This window comes from Hippoglossus hippoglossus, chromosome 2, assembly GCF_009819705.1.
Source record: "Hippoglossus hippoglossus isolate fHipHip1 chromosome 2, fHipHip1.pri, whole genome shotgun sequence".
NCBI lineage: Eukaryota > Metazoa > Chordata > Actinopteri > Pleuronectiformes > Pleuronectidae > Hippoglossus > Hippoglossus hippoglossus.
In genome coordinates this window covers 10,431,510-10,446,231 of record NC_047152.1, presented here as the reverse complement: position 1 = coordinate 10,446,231, position 14,722 = coordinate 10,431,510, and the positions used below count along the sequence as shown (strand labels likewise).

Here is a 14,722-nt window from a genome sequence, read left to right as displayed (position 1 = left end):
ACTTTCATGTCGTCCATCTTTATTTAGTCTCTGGTTTCGTCTTGTTTACGTCACCGTCTTTCTTTAAATCCACACGTGGTTTATTGTCGACGCATATGGCCGACACGACAACGCCCCCTGTTGACCAGACGGCGCCACAAATCGACCAATCAGGGAGCCGCAGAGCTTTAAAAGAATTAAGCAGTCAGGCTCCGTGTCGTCACATCTGTGCGACAGAATGAATCACAGGAGGCGGAGCTGCAGGAGGAAACCAGCATCCCAGTTTTATGGTGGATATCCCCTTTAAATCTGGACTGAGTTAATTATCCTGGAGCACACACACACACACACACACTCCGACATGTTTCATTACAAAGTCCTGAAACAGTTTCAAGCGAACGTGTACCGCTTCATAAAAAAGAAAACTTTCTGTCAACTCCTTGAGAAATTCAAGTTTTGTTTGTGGCTTTAAAAACAGGTTACAGAACTTTTTTAAAAAACGACCTGACGTCGGCTGGTTTCAGATCCTGGTCCTGTCGTCTCGCAGGCGGAGGGACACGTTTGTGCTTCGGCCGTCCAGGGCGTCCGGCGTCCGCTGCCTCACGCCACATTCAGGTGGTTCGATGTTCGTACACGAGTCGGAGTTTGGGGAAAAAGTAAAAATCTGCAGTCGTCTTATTAATACATCGATTTGATCCTGTGCTTCAAAGTTTACTTTTCTTCCTGTTTAAAGATATTGATTTTATAGAAAAATAGTATTAATTATTATTATTAAATACTTAAACTGGGATTTATAAATCTAAACTGCAGTGTTTCCTGGTTTGACGTCAGTTTGATTCGTTCCGATGACGTTGCTGTAAAAGCCCGAGCGTCACGTGATGACAGCTGCAGAAGATGAGGCCGTGTGACGGACATAACGTGACTCAAGTGTTTTCTAAGTACAAACACACTCTGCTTTTTCCATGAGTAGACCGATCGTAGAACTTTCCCATAATCCCTTTCCTCTCGCCTCCCGCTTCGAGCTTCATGATCAGGTTCAGTGGAGAAACGTCCTCCAACATTTATTCCTTCATCACGTTCGTCCGTTCACACGAGAGCTGGTTCGTGACGAGGGGGGAAAGTGAAGTTAGGCAGTTTTCTGTTTGGCCAGTAGGTGGCAGTGATGACTCCTGGAGAGGGATGTATTCAGGGAAACGCTCCCAGGCTCAGGAGCTGGTTGATGTGATGTGCGGCCGTGCTCGGAGAAGAGGAGGTCGACGCTAACGCTGTTAGCTCGCTGTGCCTTGGTGCTGGAGGACCGTGTAGACGCTGTCCACTTTGCTCAGCCTCTCGAAGAACGGGATGAGGTCCAGCAGCTCGGTGTCGGACATGTCGTCGAACCACGAGGCCACAGGCACCTGGACGAAAACCACAATATTCATCCTCACTTTAAATCTTCTACTTCATTTACTTGAACTCAATGGAAAGAATTTGTGTTTCGCCCCATCTGCGTTCGTGATGGGTCTCGTGAAGGAAGCGTAAAATGATGAAGTGAGAATGATCCGTAGTGACAGGATACTCACTGCGTTGTCGGGGTGGAAGATGTAGGAGGCGGGGGAGTTGTCCACAATGATGACCTTGTTCAGGTCGCGACCCAGGCGACTCAGGTCCTTCACGTAGTTTCCTCGGTGGAAAACGCAGGACTCTCGGAAGAGGCGACAGCGGAAGGCGCCCCGCTTGTCCAGCAGGTCAGAAACAGGGTCTGCGTACTGCCGCAGAAAATATGAATTCAGCTCAAACGTAACGACTCAACATGACATTCACAGGTTTCATTGTGAGTTTAACAGTAAACAGTTACCTTTGCTAAACTGGCGGTGAACAGGATGCACTCAAACAGCTCTCCCATCCTTTTGAGGAACTCGTCGACGTGTGGTCGCTTCAGGACGTACACCTGGAACACACATCAGGCTTCAAACCAGCATCCCACACAGCCTGCGCTTAAAACATGTTTCTACACATCTGGACCCGCAGGACTCGTTCAGTAACATCACGTAGAAGAAGTTTACTGTCGTATGGAGCCTGACGAACTAAACACAAAGACTGAGACACACTTTTGTTGAACTTCCTCCGTGTTTGCTTCTTTCTTCGGAGTCGCCGTCTGAGGGCAGCGTTCCTGACCCAAGTCATCCAGAAGAGGCTGTGCTTGTCTGAACAAACCTATCCTGGATTACTTGAATCAGGCCCAGACCCGCGGAGCGTCCTCCAGCTCCAAGAGGCCACGTCTTCAAACCCCTGAAACGCCGACAGAACCTCACACTCTCCATTTACACTATGCAGCCACAGGGAGGCGCTGTCACATGAGAGGAGCACAGGTTACATGGCGAACATTTGTGCTGCAGGTTCAACTCGTGGGGAGTGGGAGGACCTGAAGTTACCTGGTGCACGGTTCCTTCTATATCCACAGGAATGATGAAATCTGCGTTGTTCACAGGCTGAAGGACAGAAAGAGAAGATTTAACAACTGTGGGTTTATCACAGAGCAGATGAGGGTCTGCTGTGTGTGTGTGTGTGTGTGTGTGTGTGTGTTTCCACTGTTTATTTTAGGAACCAGCTAGTTTAGACTTGGCATCTTCCAGCTATGACAGAAAACTCAGAGCCACTAACACTGAGGAGAGTTTCTTACGACTAAACACAAACGATGTGGACCTCGTGTTCGTACCTTAAAGGAGCTGTGGACTAACGTCTCGTCCAGATCTATGACCACACAGATCTTTCCAGAGTCTTTTGACTTCAGTGGAGGAAGCAGCGGCTTCACCTGGATCTAAAGAGAAAGCAAAACTAATTCTAAACACTTTGAGCAGCAGGAGAAGCAAACAGGTTTCACGCCCACGTCTGTCCAGACTCGTGACAAGATGTTGAAGCAGCATCAGATGTAGTTTCTTTCTAGTGTTGTGTACACAAGATAAAAGAAAGGTCAGAGGTCAAGTCACCTTGGAGACGGTGCCGTTCTCCTCCACCAGCAGGGGGGCGTTGTTGTTGACCGGCGGGGGTTCGGGCTGGTCCCGGCAGAGGCAGCAGAACAGGCTGGAGAAGAGGCCTCTGCTCCTCGGCTTCTTGGTGGAGAGAGACGGAGAAGAGCCTGCAGAGGAGGAGGAGGAGGAGGAGGAGATAAATTACATAATCGTTACTGGGTATATTTTTAATAAAATGTATGTGTTACTGTTTTTAAAGAGCAGGGTTAGGGGTTAAGAACTTAAGTAGTGAGGGGATGAAAACATCAACTGTCGGCTTCTGTTGACGTTTCTATTAAATTACAAACAAAACGTGTGTTCTTCTTTTGTCTCAGTCACAGATATTATTTCTGTTCCCGTCGGTTTTCCCGAGTCGTATAAACCTCTGATCAACACACTTTGTTCCCGTCCCTTTATTCTCCGTCCTCCCTCTCTCCGTCTGTCCGGACGTGACCGTTTTACCAACACACAAACCCCCTGTTGTCCGTCTCTCGCGCCTCTTTTCATTCGCTCGCTGCCGTTCCCTCCTACTCTCGTTTGTGGATTCAAACCCCGTCTGACCCTCCGCTGGCCTCTGCCGCCACCGGGCCAAAAACAGGAAGAGGAAACAGACGGGTATCAGCGGAGGAAGCTGCTCGCCATCACGTTGTAGCGTAACAGGGGTAAACGCGTGATGCCGGCGTCCAGGTAGCTTCTTCGACAGGTTTTCAAGCTACGTCTTCCTTTCTTTAGATTGTTTAATCCCAGATAAAACATCTTATTCTGCCGTCACTTCCTCACGTCAACATTTAGGACTTTCATCACATCGTCACTGGGAACAAACACAGAGCGTGCACTGATTTATAAAGACAGTTTTAACATGGACGACTTCCTCCTGATGCTTTCTGCCTCCCTGACCTTTGACCTTCAGTCTCTGCTGTGATTCCAAACATGAAGAAACGGACCCACAACAGAAACACTCAGTCTGGGGCTTAACTCCAAATGTCAGGTTTATTAGGAACAAGTCTTGACCTCACTGGGACACTTAACTTTTAATCATTTTAAATCTTCTAAAACGACTCAAAGACTTTGTTGAGTCAATAAAACACAAACTAATGTGACTCTTTGGATCTGTGGTGACGTTGGAGCAAAGCCGAGTTCCTCTCAAACTTAACGAGAAGCTGATTAATGAGAAGAAGCAACGAGGAAATAGTTAAACTCAAGACTCGTGTTTTCTCAGGACAACCTTGCTTTTAATTTTTGTGAGGATTCATCAAAAGTGGGTCAAGTTCACGTTTTGAAGCCTTTAATTCTACATTTTAATGACATGAAATCACATTTCCACCAAAACAAAAGACACAACCCGTCATGACAGTGGAACCACGACGAGGAGTTCTTCATGTAGCCACGCAGACAGACCTGGGTTCTCCTGTCAGGACAGAGTCAATACTTTCACTGTTTGAGGCAGCGGCCGTGTGTCACTGTGAATAAACATGTGTGAGGACACGCTTACGTAATAGATCAGGCTTCTACACTTCTCCAAGAAAGATCAGCTGCTCACGCTCTTATGCTTTAAACGTAAAACATGAACAACTCTCTGCCGGAATAATCTCATATTTGAAAACGAGACAGGAAGCGGCGCCAGAACACGACAAGCGTCCGACTGTCGTCAGCGTTTCTCAGGGACGAGGACCGACAAGGTCTCCTGATTATTCAGTAACCTGCACCTACGCACACAGTGAAGGTATGTGACCCGTTCACGTGACGGGATCCTCGCTGAACTGATAACGTGAGAGTCACCCAGGAAATCTGAGTGAACCTCGCTGAGTCCAGAGAAACAAGCATTGTGATAAATAAACTGAGTCAGAGCAGATGTGAGTTATAAGGTCTTCAGGTGTCTTAAGGTGTGTGAGTCCTTGTGCTGGTTTTATTTAGAGACTTTAAGTGTCTACATGAAGCACTGGTGTAAAGTTTATAAAGTTAAACTGACTGTGATGTAAAGTTTATCAAGTTAAACAGAGAAACTGACAGTGGTGTAAAGTTTATAAAGTTAAACAGAGAAACTGACAGTGGTGTTAAGTTAAACTGACAGTGATGTAAAGTTTATAAAGTTAAACAGAGAAACTGACTGTGATGTAAAGTTTATAAAGTTAAACAGAGAAACTGACAGTGGTGTAAAGTTTATAAAGTTAAACAGAGAAACTGACAGTGGTGTAAAGTTTATAAAGTTAAACAGAGAAACTGACAGTGGTGTAAAGTTTATAAAGTTAAACAGAGAAACTGACTGTGATGTAAAGTTTATAAAGTTAAACAGAGAAACTGACAGTGATGTAAAGTTTATAAAGTTAAACAGAGAAACTGACTGTGATGTAAAGTTTATAAAGTTAAACAGAGAAACTGACTGTGATGTAAAGTTTATAAAGTTAAACAGAGAAACTGACAGTGGTGTAAAGTTTATAAAGTTAAACAGAGAAACTGACAGTGATGTAAAGTTTATAAAGTTAAACAGAGAAACTGACAGTGATGTAAAGTTTATAAAGTTAGTGGAGAGTTGTGACCCTGCTCCAACAATAAGACGAATAAGAAGAAGATGAATAAGAAGAATAAAGATGATTAGCAGCAGCAGTAGAAGTGCGGGGCCTGACCTCGCTCCGCACCGGCTCGGCTCGCCTCGTCCTCCCGGTTCACTTGTGTGATGACTGAGCTCGGATCCATCTCTTCCAGCTGCGGACGTCTCTCTGCGGAACACGGAGGTCCGAAGTCGGCTACAGCTCGTCCATCGCAGCCCGGGGGAGGTGACCCAGCTTCGGCCGCGCGGCCAGCAGCAACATGTGTCCGGGAGCCGGAGACTGTGATTCAATGTGGAGCTGCGGGCTGGAGTCTAACTTCCAAACATGGAGGTTTCAAGGCTCCCCGCTGCAGGAATGGCTGCGGCGCGGCGGGGCGGCACTTTGACCACGGTCCCTTACCGAGGAGGGACAGGCTCCGGGTTAGCTGCAGGCACAAGTTAGCTGAGTTAGCTAAGTTAGCTGCAGGCACAAGTTAGCTAAAGTTAGCTGAGTTAGCTGCAGGCACAAGTTAGCTGAAGTTGGCTGAGTTAGCCGGAGTAAGCTGAAGTTTGAAGTTAGAAGTTAGCTTAAGTTGGCAGAGTTAGCTGTTAGCTAAAATTGGCTAAGTTAACTGTTAGCTAAAGTTGGCTAAGTTAGCCGGAGTAAGCTGAAGTTATAAGTTAGCTAAAGTTGGCTAAGTTAGAAGTTAGCTTAGTTAGCTGAAGTTAGCTTAGTTAGCTGAAGTTGGCTAAGTTAGCTGGAGTTAGTTGTAGTCAGAAGTTAGCTGAGTTAGCTGAAGTTAGCTACGTTCGAGCAGCCTGACGTACAAACTGCAGTTTAAGGTTCTCCCTGGTTCTCCCTGGTTCTCCTCGGTTCTCCCTGGAGCAGCAGCTGAAGTTACAGGTTCCTCTCGGGGACGCTCCGGGCTGAACACTCCGCTGTCGCACTCCAGAGACTCGGTGAACTCAGTACAAAGTTAATGAAACTAGTTAAAAAGTTGATGAAAGTAGTTAAAAGTCGCAGCAACGCGTGACAGCAGGAGTTGGGGGAACAGCCGCAGCCTCACGCGCTGCGGGTCCCCTTGAAACCGGCTGTTGACAGGGAGCGTCCCACAAGTTCAGCCTCCGTCTCTGGAGGAGGTTCTGATCTCCACCACAGCTCCTGGTCCCAGGGAGGTCAACTTTAAACACGTGGGACACAAGTTCTGAACATGCACATACTTTATTACTCATGTATGTGTTAGTAGGATGAATAAAAACCTCTTTTAACATTTCTCCCTGTGATTCTTTGGTTTCAGAAAGAAACTTCAGTCCTGCACATGTACTTCATGTACTTCATATACTTCATGTACTTCATATACTTCATGTACTTCATGTACTTCATATACTTCATGTACTTCATATACTTCATGTACTTCATATACTTCATGTACTTCATGTACTTCATATACTTCATGTACTTCATATACTTCTTATACTTTCTGTCTTTAAAGCACAATTTGTACACATTATTTACTCTGCAGCTTTATTGACCTGTTACTTAAACACATGTAAACACATTTAATATCAACTTAGTATATAAAGAAGAAAAAATAGATCATCTCCACATGTGAAATGGGATTTATACATAAATCTGTCCAAAAATAATACTTTTTAAAATATAGCATCTTTTAAAACAGCCATTAAAGGGCGTCACAAAAAAGAAGATATTAGAAAAGTAAACGTTTAGAATATTTCTTTCACCACAGCTGAAATCAGAATCATTTTATTGTGATGTTTCCCACAGAATTAGTACTTTTTTGTTGTAATATCATATGAAAGTCTTTTTTCTCATAATAATACAACTATATTCTTGTAATATTATGACCTACTTCTCTAAATACTCTCATACTCTGTTGTACTCACCAAGACGAGAAGCGTAATAAAGCAGAAAATGAGACATTTACCTTATTTCCAACTGTATCAATATTTTATTACAGACTATCTCATAAAAACATGTCAAATCGTCCACATAGAAACACGGCAACTTGGTACATTTACAAATCTTCAACCGTCCAAATTCATACAAAAAAAGAACACTGTGATCGAGCAAATACACAAAACGTTCTATTATCACAGGGACTGTGTGTTGTGTGTGTAAATGTGTGCGTGTGTGTAAGAATCTAAGTATTGTTTTAACTTCAGCTGTGAATTGGATCCGGTGGAGACGCGAGATGAAGAGTTTGGACGTTAATCCGATTCAGGCACTGACTGGGTGATGGGGATTCAAGCCACCGGGCCGACGACTGGTCGCACTGGGAGACCACAGTAAACCAGTGTGTGCGAGACCTTTCAAAGTAAAAGCTCGTCTACGCTTCCTCGTCGTGTTACAGATAAAGATCAGTTCTAACCACAGAAGGAGAAGTTGCACCACAAAGTCCTAACTCAGCTTTAAACACCAACCACAAAGACACGCCTTTTTCTTATTGTTCGGGAAGTGAATCCAAGATGCGCTCGCTCACTCACACACTCACACACACATGCAAATAACTTAACATGGAAAAAGTAAACAGTTTCAAGGAAGAGAAAGAATATTTTTGGTTTTGAGTTTTAAAATATGAAAGTTAATGTGAAAATAAATTAGCAGCTTGAATCACGATCCGTTCACATGAGTTGTTGGTGACCGATGACACACGTGTCCCCGGCTGAAGGTGCAGAGTGGAGACCAGTGTTTGTCCAAAACCAAAAGTTCATGTGCAATTTAAAGATTCACCACGAGAAGAACCAACAGAACATCCTGTGTCCTCTCAGGACCGGGAGCGTTCGGACGCCACGGCGGTCTGCGGCTCCGTCCCATGAATAACAGGCGCCTGTCTTCCCACTGGACATCATCATGTCCAGGCGTCCTCCTGCTCGCTGTGTTGACCTGTGCCTCCGCGGTTCATGCAGCGAGGAGTCGAGATGAAGATCGTTGGGGTTCTGGTGCGTGGCCTCACTTTGGGCTGGGGCTGTGCGGTGCAGCGCCCGGCGCCGCGGACTGGGCCGAGCTCTGGTAGGTGCGCAGCAGCACTCTGTGCTTGGTGGCGTCCTCCGAGCGACGGCACTGCTGCTCCACCAGGAACTCTTTGAGTCGGCTGGAGGTGAAGGTGAGCGTTTGTCTCCTCAGCTTCATCAGGTACGAGTCCTGCAGCCAGGCCTGCGTGAAGCAGTCTCGTGTGGTCGAACGGGCCCTGAGAACACACACACACACACACACACACACACAAATAAGAAAATACACATAAATACTGATATCTGACTGAGTCGGGCGCAGACTCTCACCACGGGTAACTGCTCAGCATCTTTTTGAGGAAGGCAGAGGCACTTTGAGACACGTTTGGATAAAGTTTCGTCGGGTCAAACTTCGCCATCAGGATTTTGGATTCCACTTTTTGAGGGTCTTTATCTTCGAAGGGCAGTCGACCGCTGAGCCTGGTAGTAAATGAAATGAAATGAATATTCATCCCTTCTTACAACAAACCTGATTCTCTTAAATTAAACACACATGCTGAGATTTGCACTGAATTCTAACTCCTGGTCTCGCGGTGGTTAAAGTGACGTGAAATGAAGACGATGCTCCACTTACATGATGAAGGTGACGACTCCAACAGTCCACATGTCTGCAGGAGGACCGACCACTTCGCCTTTCACCATCTCAGGAGCTTGGATCAGAACAAAGAAAGGTTAGAAGAGTAGAGAATGTTTTTCAAACAGCGGAGTGGTGTCGCTCTCTCGTCCTCACCCATGTAATCCAGCGTTCCCACCCCGGAGTCCCGGTGTTTGAGGCTGAGGGGGTTGAAGGTCTGCGCGCTCCCAAAGTCCACGATCTTGATGGCGTTGAGGCTGGTCACCAGGATGTTGTCAGGCTTGAGGTCGAGGTGCAGGACGCGGCGATTGTGCAGGTACTCGACGCCCTGGAGGATCTGGACCAGGTAGCCCACCACGTCGTCCTCGGAGTAACGGAACCTGAGGAGTGCAACGTACCACTTTAAGGGACTTGACTGTGTGTGTGTCTCAGAGTGAGGCGCCATGACTCCGCCTACCTGTCGATCAGGCTGTGCAGCAGCTCTTTGCCGGTGCAGTACTCCGCCACCAGCACCAGGTAGCGCGGCGTCACGTAGGCTTCGTGCAGAGACATCACCTTTTCATTGTGAAGCGATTTCAGGATCTCGTACTCCTTCAGGATGTCCTGCTTGTTTTCCTGACTGTAGGGAATGATCTTCGCCATGTAGATTTTACCCGTCGCGTTCTCTCGACACTCCCGAATCACGCCAAAACGACCTCTGACAGAAAAAACAAACATCTGAACCGGGGCTTGATCACATGAGGCTGTTAGAAAGTAAATACATTTAATCTGAAGACACTAAATGAACTCATTTTAAGTTAAATTGAACCATTTGAAGTTCATAAAGTAAAACGCAGATTAATGAACTAGTTTTGTGAGGATCAGCAGCTCATCAGGTCTCTTCACTGCAGCTTTTACAGACGAGCAGCAGAAAAGCTCCAGTGACACTAAATGTTCCTCTGAAACCAAACAGACCAAATGAAGACGAAGCAGTGAATCTGGGTTCCAGTGTCACTCTCACCTGGCTTTCTCATCCAGGAAGGTGTACGGCTTCTGTGGGACCCCCTGTCGCAGGGCGGTGGAGGGCGTGGCGCGTCCTGACGGCGTCCCTCTGGTCGGGGGAATGGCCCCTTCGCCGATGGGGCTCAGGCTGGACATCTGGAGCACTTGGGGGCTAAAGGAGACCGGAGTTGGCGCCACGCGGGCGGTGATGGTGGTGGTGGGCACGTACGAGGGCACAGAGGCCACGGCTGGTTTTGTGAGAGTTGAAGGCGGGGCTACAAGAGGAGGTGGCGGCGATATGGGCGGGGTCTGGGTCATCGGGGTCACCACGTTGACTGGGCTCTGGGGTTTGGGGAGGACAAAGGGTGGGGGGGGTTTGACTGTGGGTGAAGAGGGAAGACTGGAGGTTTTCTTCTGAGGCTCGTCTGGTGGAGAGGACGGAGGGGGGGGCGTCACCACGGCGGGGGGGGCTGGATCTCTGGGGGTGGAGGTGGAGACCGTTACCCTGGGAGCAGTGTGGACCGGTCTCACCCGAGGCACCGTCACTGAAGAGGTGACCACGGGCTCGGGGGGGGCAGGGATTGTTTTCACCACGGCAACAGTGGGTGACGAACTCTCATCTGAGAAAACAAACAAAACGCCCGTTTGAATAAAACTGATTTCACCAAAGTGCAGCCAGTCTTTTCTATTTCTATTGTCTTTATATTTTTGTTCCTATTCATCACGTGTCACATTCCTTCATTAAAAAGAGTTTAACATGAACATCCCATTGAGTGATTCCCTCGGTACGTTCCATGTGTAATGAAGTACCTGCGGGGGCCAGGCGGACCGGAGCGGAGGGGTTGCTGTGGGGCCCCTGACCCGCCTTGTTGACGCAGGACACACGGAACCTGAAGGGGCCCCCTGGAGGCAGGTTGGTGACATTGTAGTAGCAGTCGACGACTCTGGTGGCGACGGTCGTCCACTTTGAATCTGCTGCACGACAGAGAGGGAGGAGAGTCACAGTTGTTATTCATATCAGGAGCTTGAAAACTAACTGGCCTCTTGTAGTTCACACATGAAAACACAGGATGGTGCTGTTGTCAAACTAATAACCCAGACAAAACAATCAAAAGCTTGAAATAAAAGAATAAAATGTTGAAGATGTCGTAAAATCTTCTTTCTTCCAAACATCAGCATGAAAACGTGAGTCTGGCAGTGACAGGTTGTGACTGTGAGGTTTGACTCTTCATGCACCATGAGGTGAAGATGATGATGATGATGATGATGATTCATCGTGCACAATGACAGCAGCACCGTTTCATTTCATTTCTCCTCAAGTGGAAAGTAGACGACTCCCTGAAGCTTCTGGACTAATTTAGAAAAGGAGGATGTTTCTCCCTCTCACCCTCTGTCTTCCTCTCGAGCGTGTAGCTGCAGGGCGACTTGCTGTCGGCTGGTTTCCAGAGCACCAGGGCCGTGTTGTTGTACGTCTGAGGGACTTCAGGGGTCCCAGGTTGCTTTGGGACACCTTCAACAAAGGAAGAGGAGTGAGTGGACACTGACGTAGAGAAACACGTAATAACCAGGAGCTAATTAAAAGACGTACTAGCGATGGAGAGTGTGCAGGAGGTGGTGATGGTGGCTATAGGGTTGGTAGCTACACATTCATAAATCCCAGCGTCCCTCCGACTCGACTTGGTGATGGTTAGTAGCTGTCTGCCGTCAGGGTGAGAGATCAGGTTCATCCTGTCATCCACCTCCAGAGATTTCCTATCTGGAGTCAAAATAACATGATTAGAAACTGTGCGTCCGCTTCTGCACACACAAACCACGACAACATTCTGTACGTTACCTTTCATCCATGTGATGTCGGGGTGAGGGCTTCCAGCAGGAAGGCAGCTGAGAGTCACCGGCTCCCCCTCCGATAAGATGTGGTCCTTCAGCTTGATGTGGAACACGGGAGCGAAGTCGGACGCAGAGCGGACGAACGTCTGGCTGTGGGACAGGCCCTCCTCCTTGGGGACGGAGGACGGCAGATCAGACTGAGAAGGAGTTTTGTCTTTCTTGCCTCTGGTCAAACCCCACCTGTCCCACCGCGACCGCCTGTCGCTCTCCGAGGCCTTTTCAGATTGGAAGCTGGACGTGGATTCAACGGACTCTTTGGAAGCACCGGTTCCGGCCTGTTTCGCCAGTTGATTCTCGGGGATGCCCATCCCTTGGGGTCCCCGGCCCTCAGATTGGGAGTGACGGTGGCGAGTGAACAGCGGCGTCCTCTTCCCCTCTGCGTCTCCTTTTCTCTCCTCAGACTGACTGCGGATCTTTGTGGATATTTCTGACACTTTGTTCTCAAACTTCTGTCGCATGGCCAGGACGGGGGAATCTGTGACTTTCTTCAAGTCCGTCTTCGGCGCCAGGTCTTTCTGACTTCCTTCAGCATCTGTATCCTTCCTCTCCTCGGACTGCGTCCGTAGCTTGGCAGAAATTCCTGCCACTTTGGACTCAAACTTGCGTCTCATAGAAGAAACCGTGGACTCCTCAGCTTTCCTCTGTTCTCTCTCTGCACTGTTCAGCTCCTTCGTATCCAGGGACTTGCTGCGACCGATGGCCCATGAAACCCTCTTCCCTGCAGCGGGCTCCTGCACATCCGGACTCTTTTCCTCTTTGGGTTTCTCCCCCTTCTTCTCACCGGATCCGGATTTCTTCCCCCTCAATGAAAACCTCCCGATGCGACCAAGTCCTGTTTCCTTGTCTTCTTCTCTTAAATCCTGAACAGACTTGGACTTCTCCTGCAGTCCCTTGGACACCACTTCTAGAGGCGCTCCCCTTGGACCCGGCCTGTACACCTCTTCCCCCCCCTCCACTGCCTTGCGGCTCAGTCCCGGGGATCTCTCCTCGGATTTGTTTCTTAACTTTCTGAGTCCGCGGGTCAAAGACGACTCTCGTTTCTTGAAGCGGGCCTCAAAGACCTCTTCTGAGTCGATGTCCTTGATGTCGGTTCTGAGTAGAGGCCGGCCGGCCGCGGCAGGAAGGTCAGGATCTGACGACGTGGAAACAGACGCAGGAGATCGGTTGGCACTTGCGACTTTGGCAAACACTGCTGGATGTTCAGGTAATGTGGGCGTATCCGTACCGTTGGGCTTTAAAGCAGCTGCAGGGTCTTTGGATATTTCAGATGTTTGAATCGGTCCTGAAACACCTTGAATGACACTTTTAGAAGCAGGTGATGTTTTACTGTTTTCATCTTCTCTCTCATCGACATGTAACTCCTGGTTTTCCTTCCTCTCTTCCTGCTCATCATCCTCCTCTATCACGATAACGGGAGTGATCACAGAGGGCGATCTGGACTCAGGTTCTACTCGATCTGCTTGTTCGAACTGGGTTTTGGTCCTTTTCTCCGTCTCCTCATGTTCTGACACATTGTTCTGTTTCCGCTGGTCCACTCCTGGCGTTGGGAGTAGAAACGAGGCTTTCTCTGTGGGGGAGTTGGACACAGACTCCAGGGTAGTTTGCTCTGTGAGTGCGGACATTGAGGTGGCCTCCAGGAGCTTCTTCCCTTCTATGCTCCCACTGCCCACAGACGGGATCTCTAAGGGGGCTCCGAACCTGCGGTGCAGCGGCATTGGTTCGGAATCCCCTTGAGTGAAGGAGGAGCTTTTGCGAAACACTTTGGTCTTGGGTGTGTCCTCCCCGGGAATCTCAGAAGACGCTGCTCTGGTGAATGTTGGCGGCGCCGCTCTGGATCTCCTCAGATTCCGATCTAAAGACGCCGTTTGCCTCTGCTCGTCCATACCCAGCGTTTCAAACAAGGGCCCTCGCAGGCCGCTCATCTTTTTGTCCCCGCTTCCTCCCCTGAGCAGCCGCTGTCTCATCAGTTCCAGTTTCAGAGCATAATCCTCCTGGCTTAGTTTGGCCGCCCCGGGGCTTGGGCTGCGATTGGGGAGCTCCATGGAAACAGACTTTTTCAGACTCTTGGTACTTGCCTCTGCTTCCTCATTGGCTTTTTCCTCTTCTGGGTCAATGTGGAGTAGCAGTGCTGAGTCAGCAGAACTTCCTCTCCTCATGGTCGCCCTCCTCGCTCTCGTCTCTGATTCGTCGGACTCCACACTTGATCCTTTTTGCAGGGGAACTCGTTTTGTCTTTTCCGTTTTCTCCCCATTTGGAGTTTGCTCTTCATCTGTCAAACTTTTACCAGCCGCTCCTCGAGGGCCGGTTATGTCTGAATTGTCCACTCTCCTGGTCCCATCAGTGGCGACACTGGGCCATGCAGGGACATCTTCCTCCCCTGGGATCTCGTTGAGGGAGACCCTGGACCCGGAGAAGACCATGGACAGTGGCATAGGAATGAAGGGAAGCTCGTCTACATCTGCATCTGAGTCCGAGGAAGAGGAAAGCGCTGGGCAGCCTTCTTTTAAATGTCGCACCACAGCGATGGAGACGTGGCTGGATGATTCATTCAGGAGCTCCGGGATGGAACGCATGATCATCTTCGCTTTGTAGCTGATGAGGGAACGCTGGAACAAAGCAACAGTGGACTGCATGAGGCACGGACTAGGGAACTGGATTTAACTGATCGTGTCTGCTCGTCTTGTTGATCGTCTTTATGTGTCTCAGACTTTCATGTCCACAAACCAGGTACTAATCCATAATCCACGGTGTCTT

General features: G+C 48.5%; 1 protein-coding gene across 5 annotated transcripts in view; it reads right to left on the bottom strand.

Annotated features, from left to right (window-relative positions):
- Positions 1-7,443: 7,443 nt before the first annotated feature.
- The window catches only part of spega (striated muscle enriched protein kinase a), a 32,245-nt gene continuing 24,966 nt past the window's right edge, over positions 7,444-14,722 (bottom strand). For all 5 annotated transcript variants that reach the window (XM_034610487.1, XM_034610495.1, XM_034610504.1 and 2 more), the window contains 10 exons: positions 11,916-14,574; positions 11,670-11,837; positions 11,469-11,591; positions 10,892-11,056; positions 10,101-10,701; positions 9,558-9,797; positions 9,257-9,480; positions 9,101-9,176; positions 8,797-8,946; positions 7,444-8,705 (listed from right to left, as the gene is read on the bottom strand). In XM_034610487.1, the coding sequence (XP_034466378.1) occupies positions 8,468-8,705; positions 8,797-8,946; positions 9,101-9,176; positions 9,257-9,480; positions 9,558-9,797; positions 10,101-10,701; positions 10,892-11,056; positions 11,469-11,591; positions 11,670-11,837; positions 11,916-14,574 (4,644 nt within the window). In that variant the 3' untranslated portion in view covers positions 7,444-8,467. The remainder of the gene's footprint in view (positions 8,706-8,796; positions 8,947-9,100; positions 9,177-9,256; positions 9,481-9,557; positions 9,798-10,100; positions 10,702-10,891; positions 11,057-11,468; positions 11,592-11,669; positions 11,838-11,915; positions 14,575-14,722) is intronic.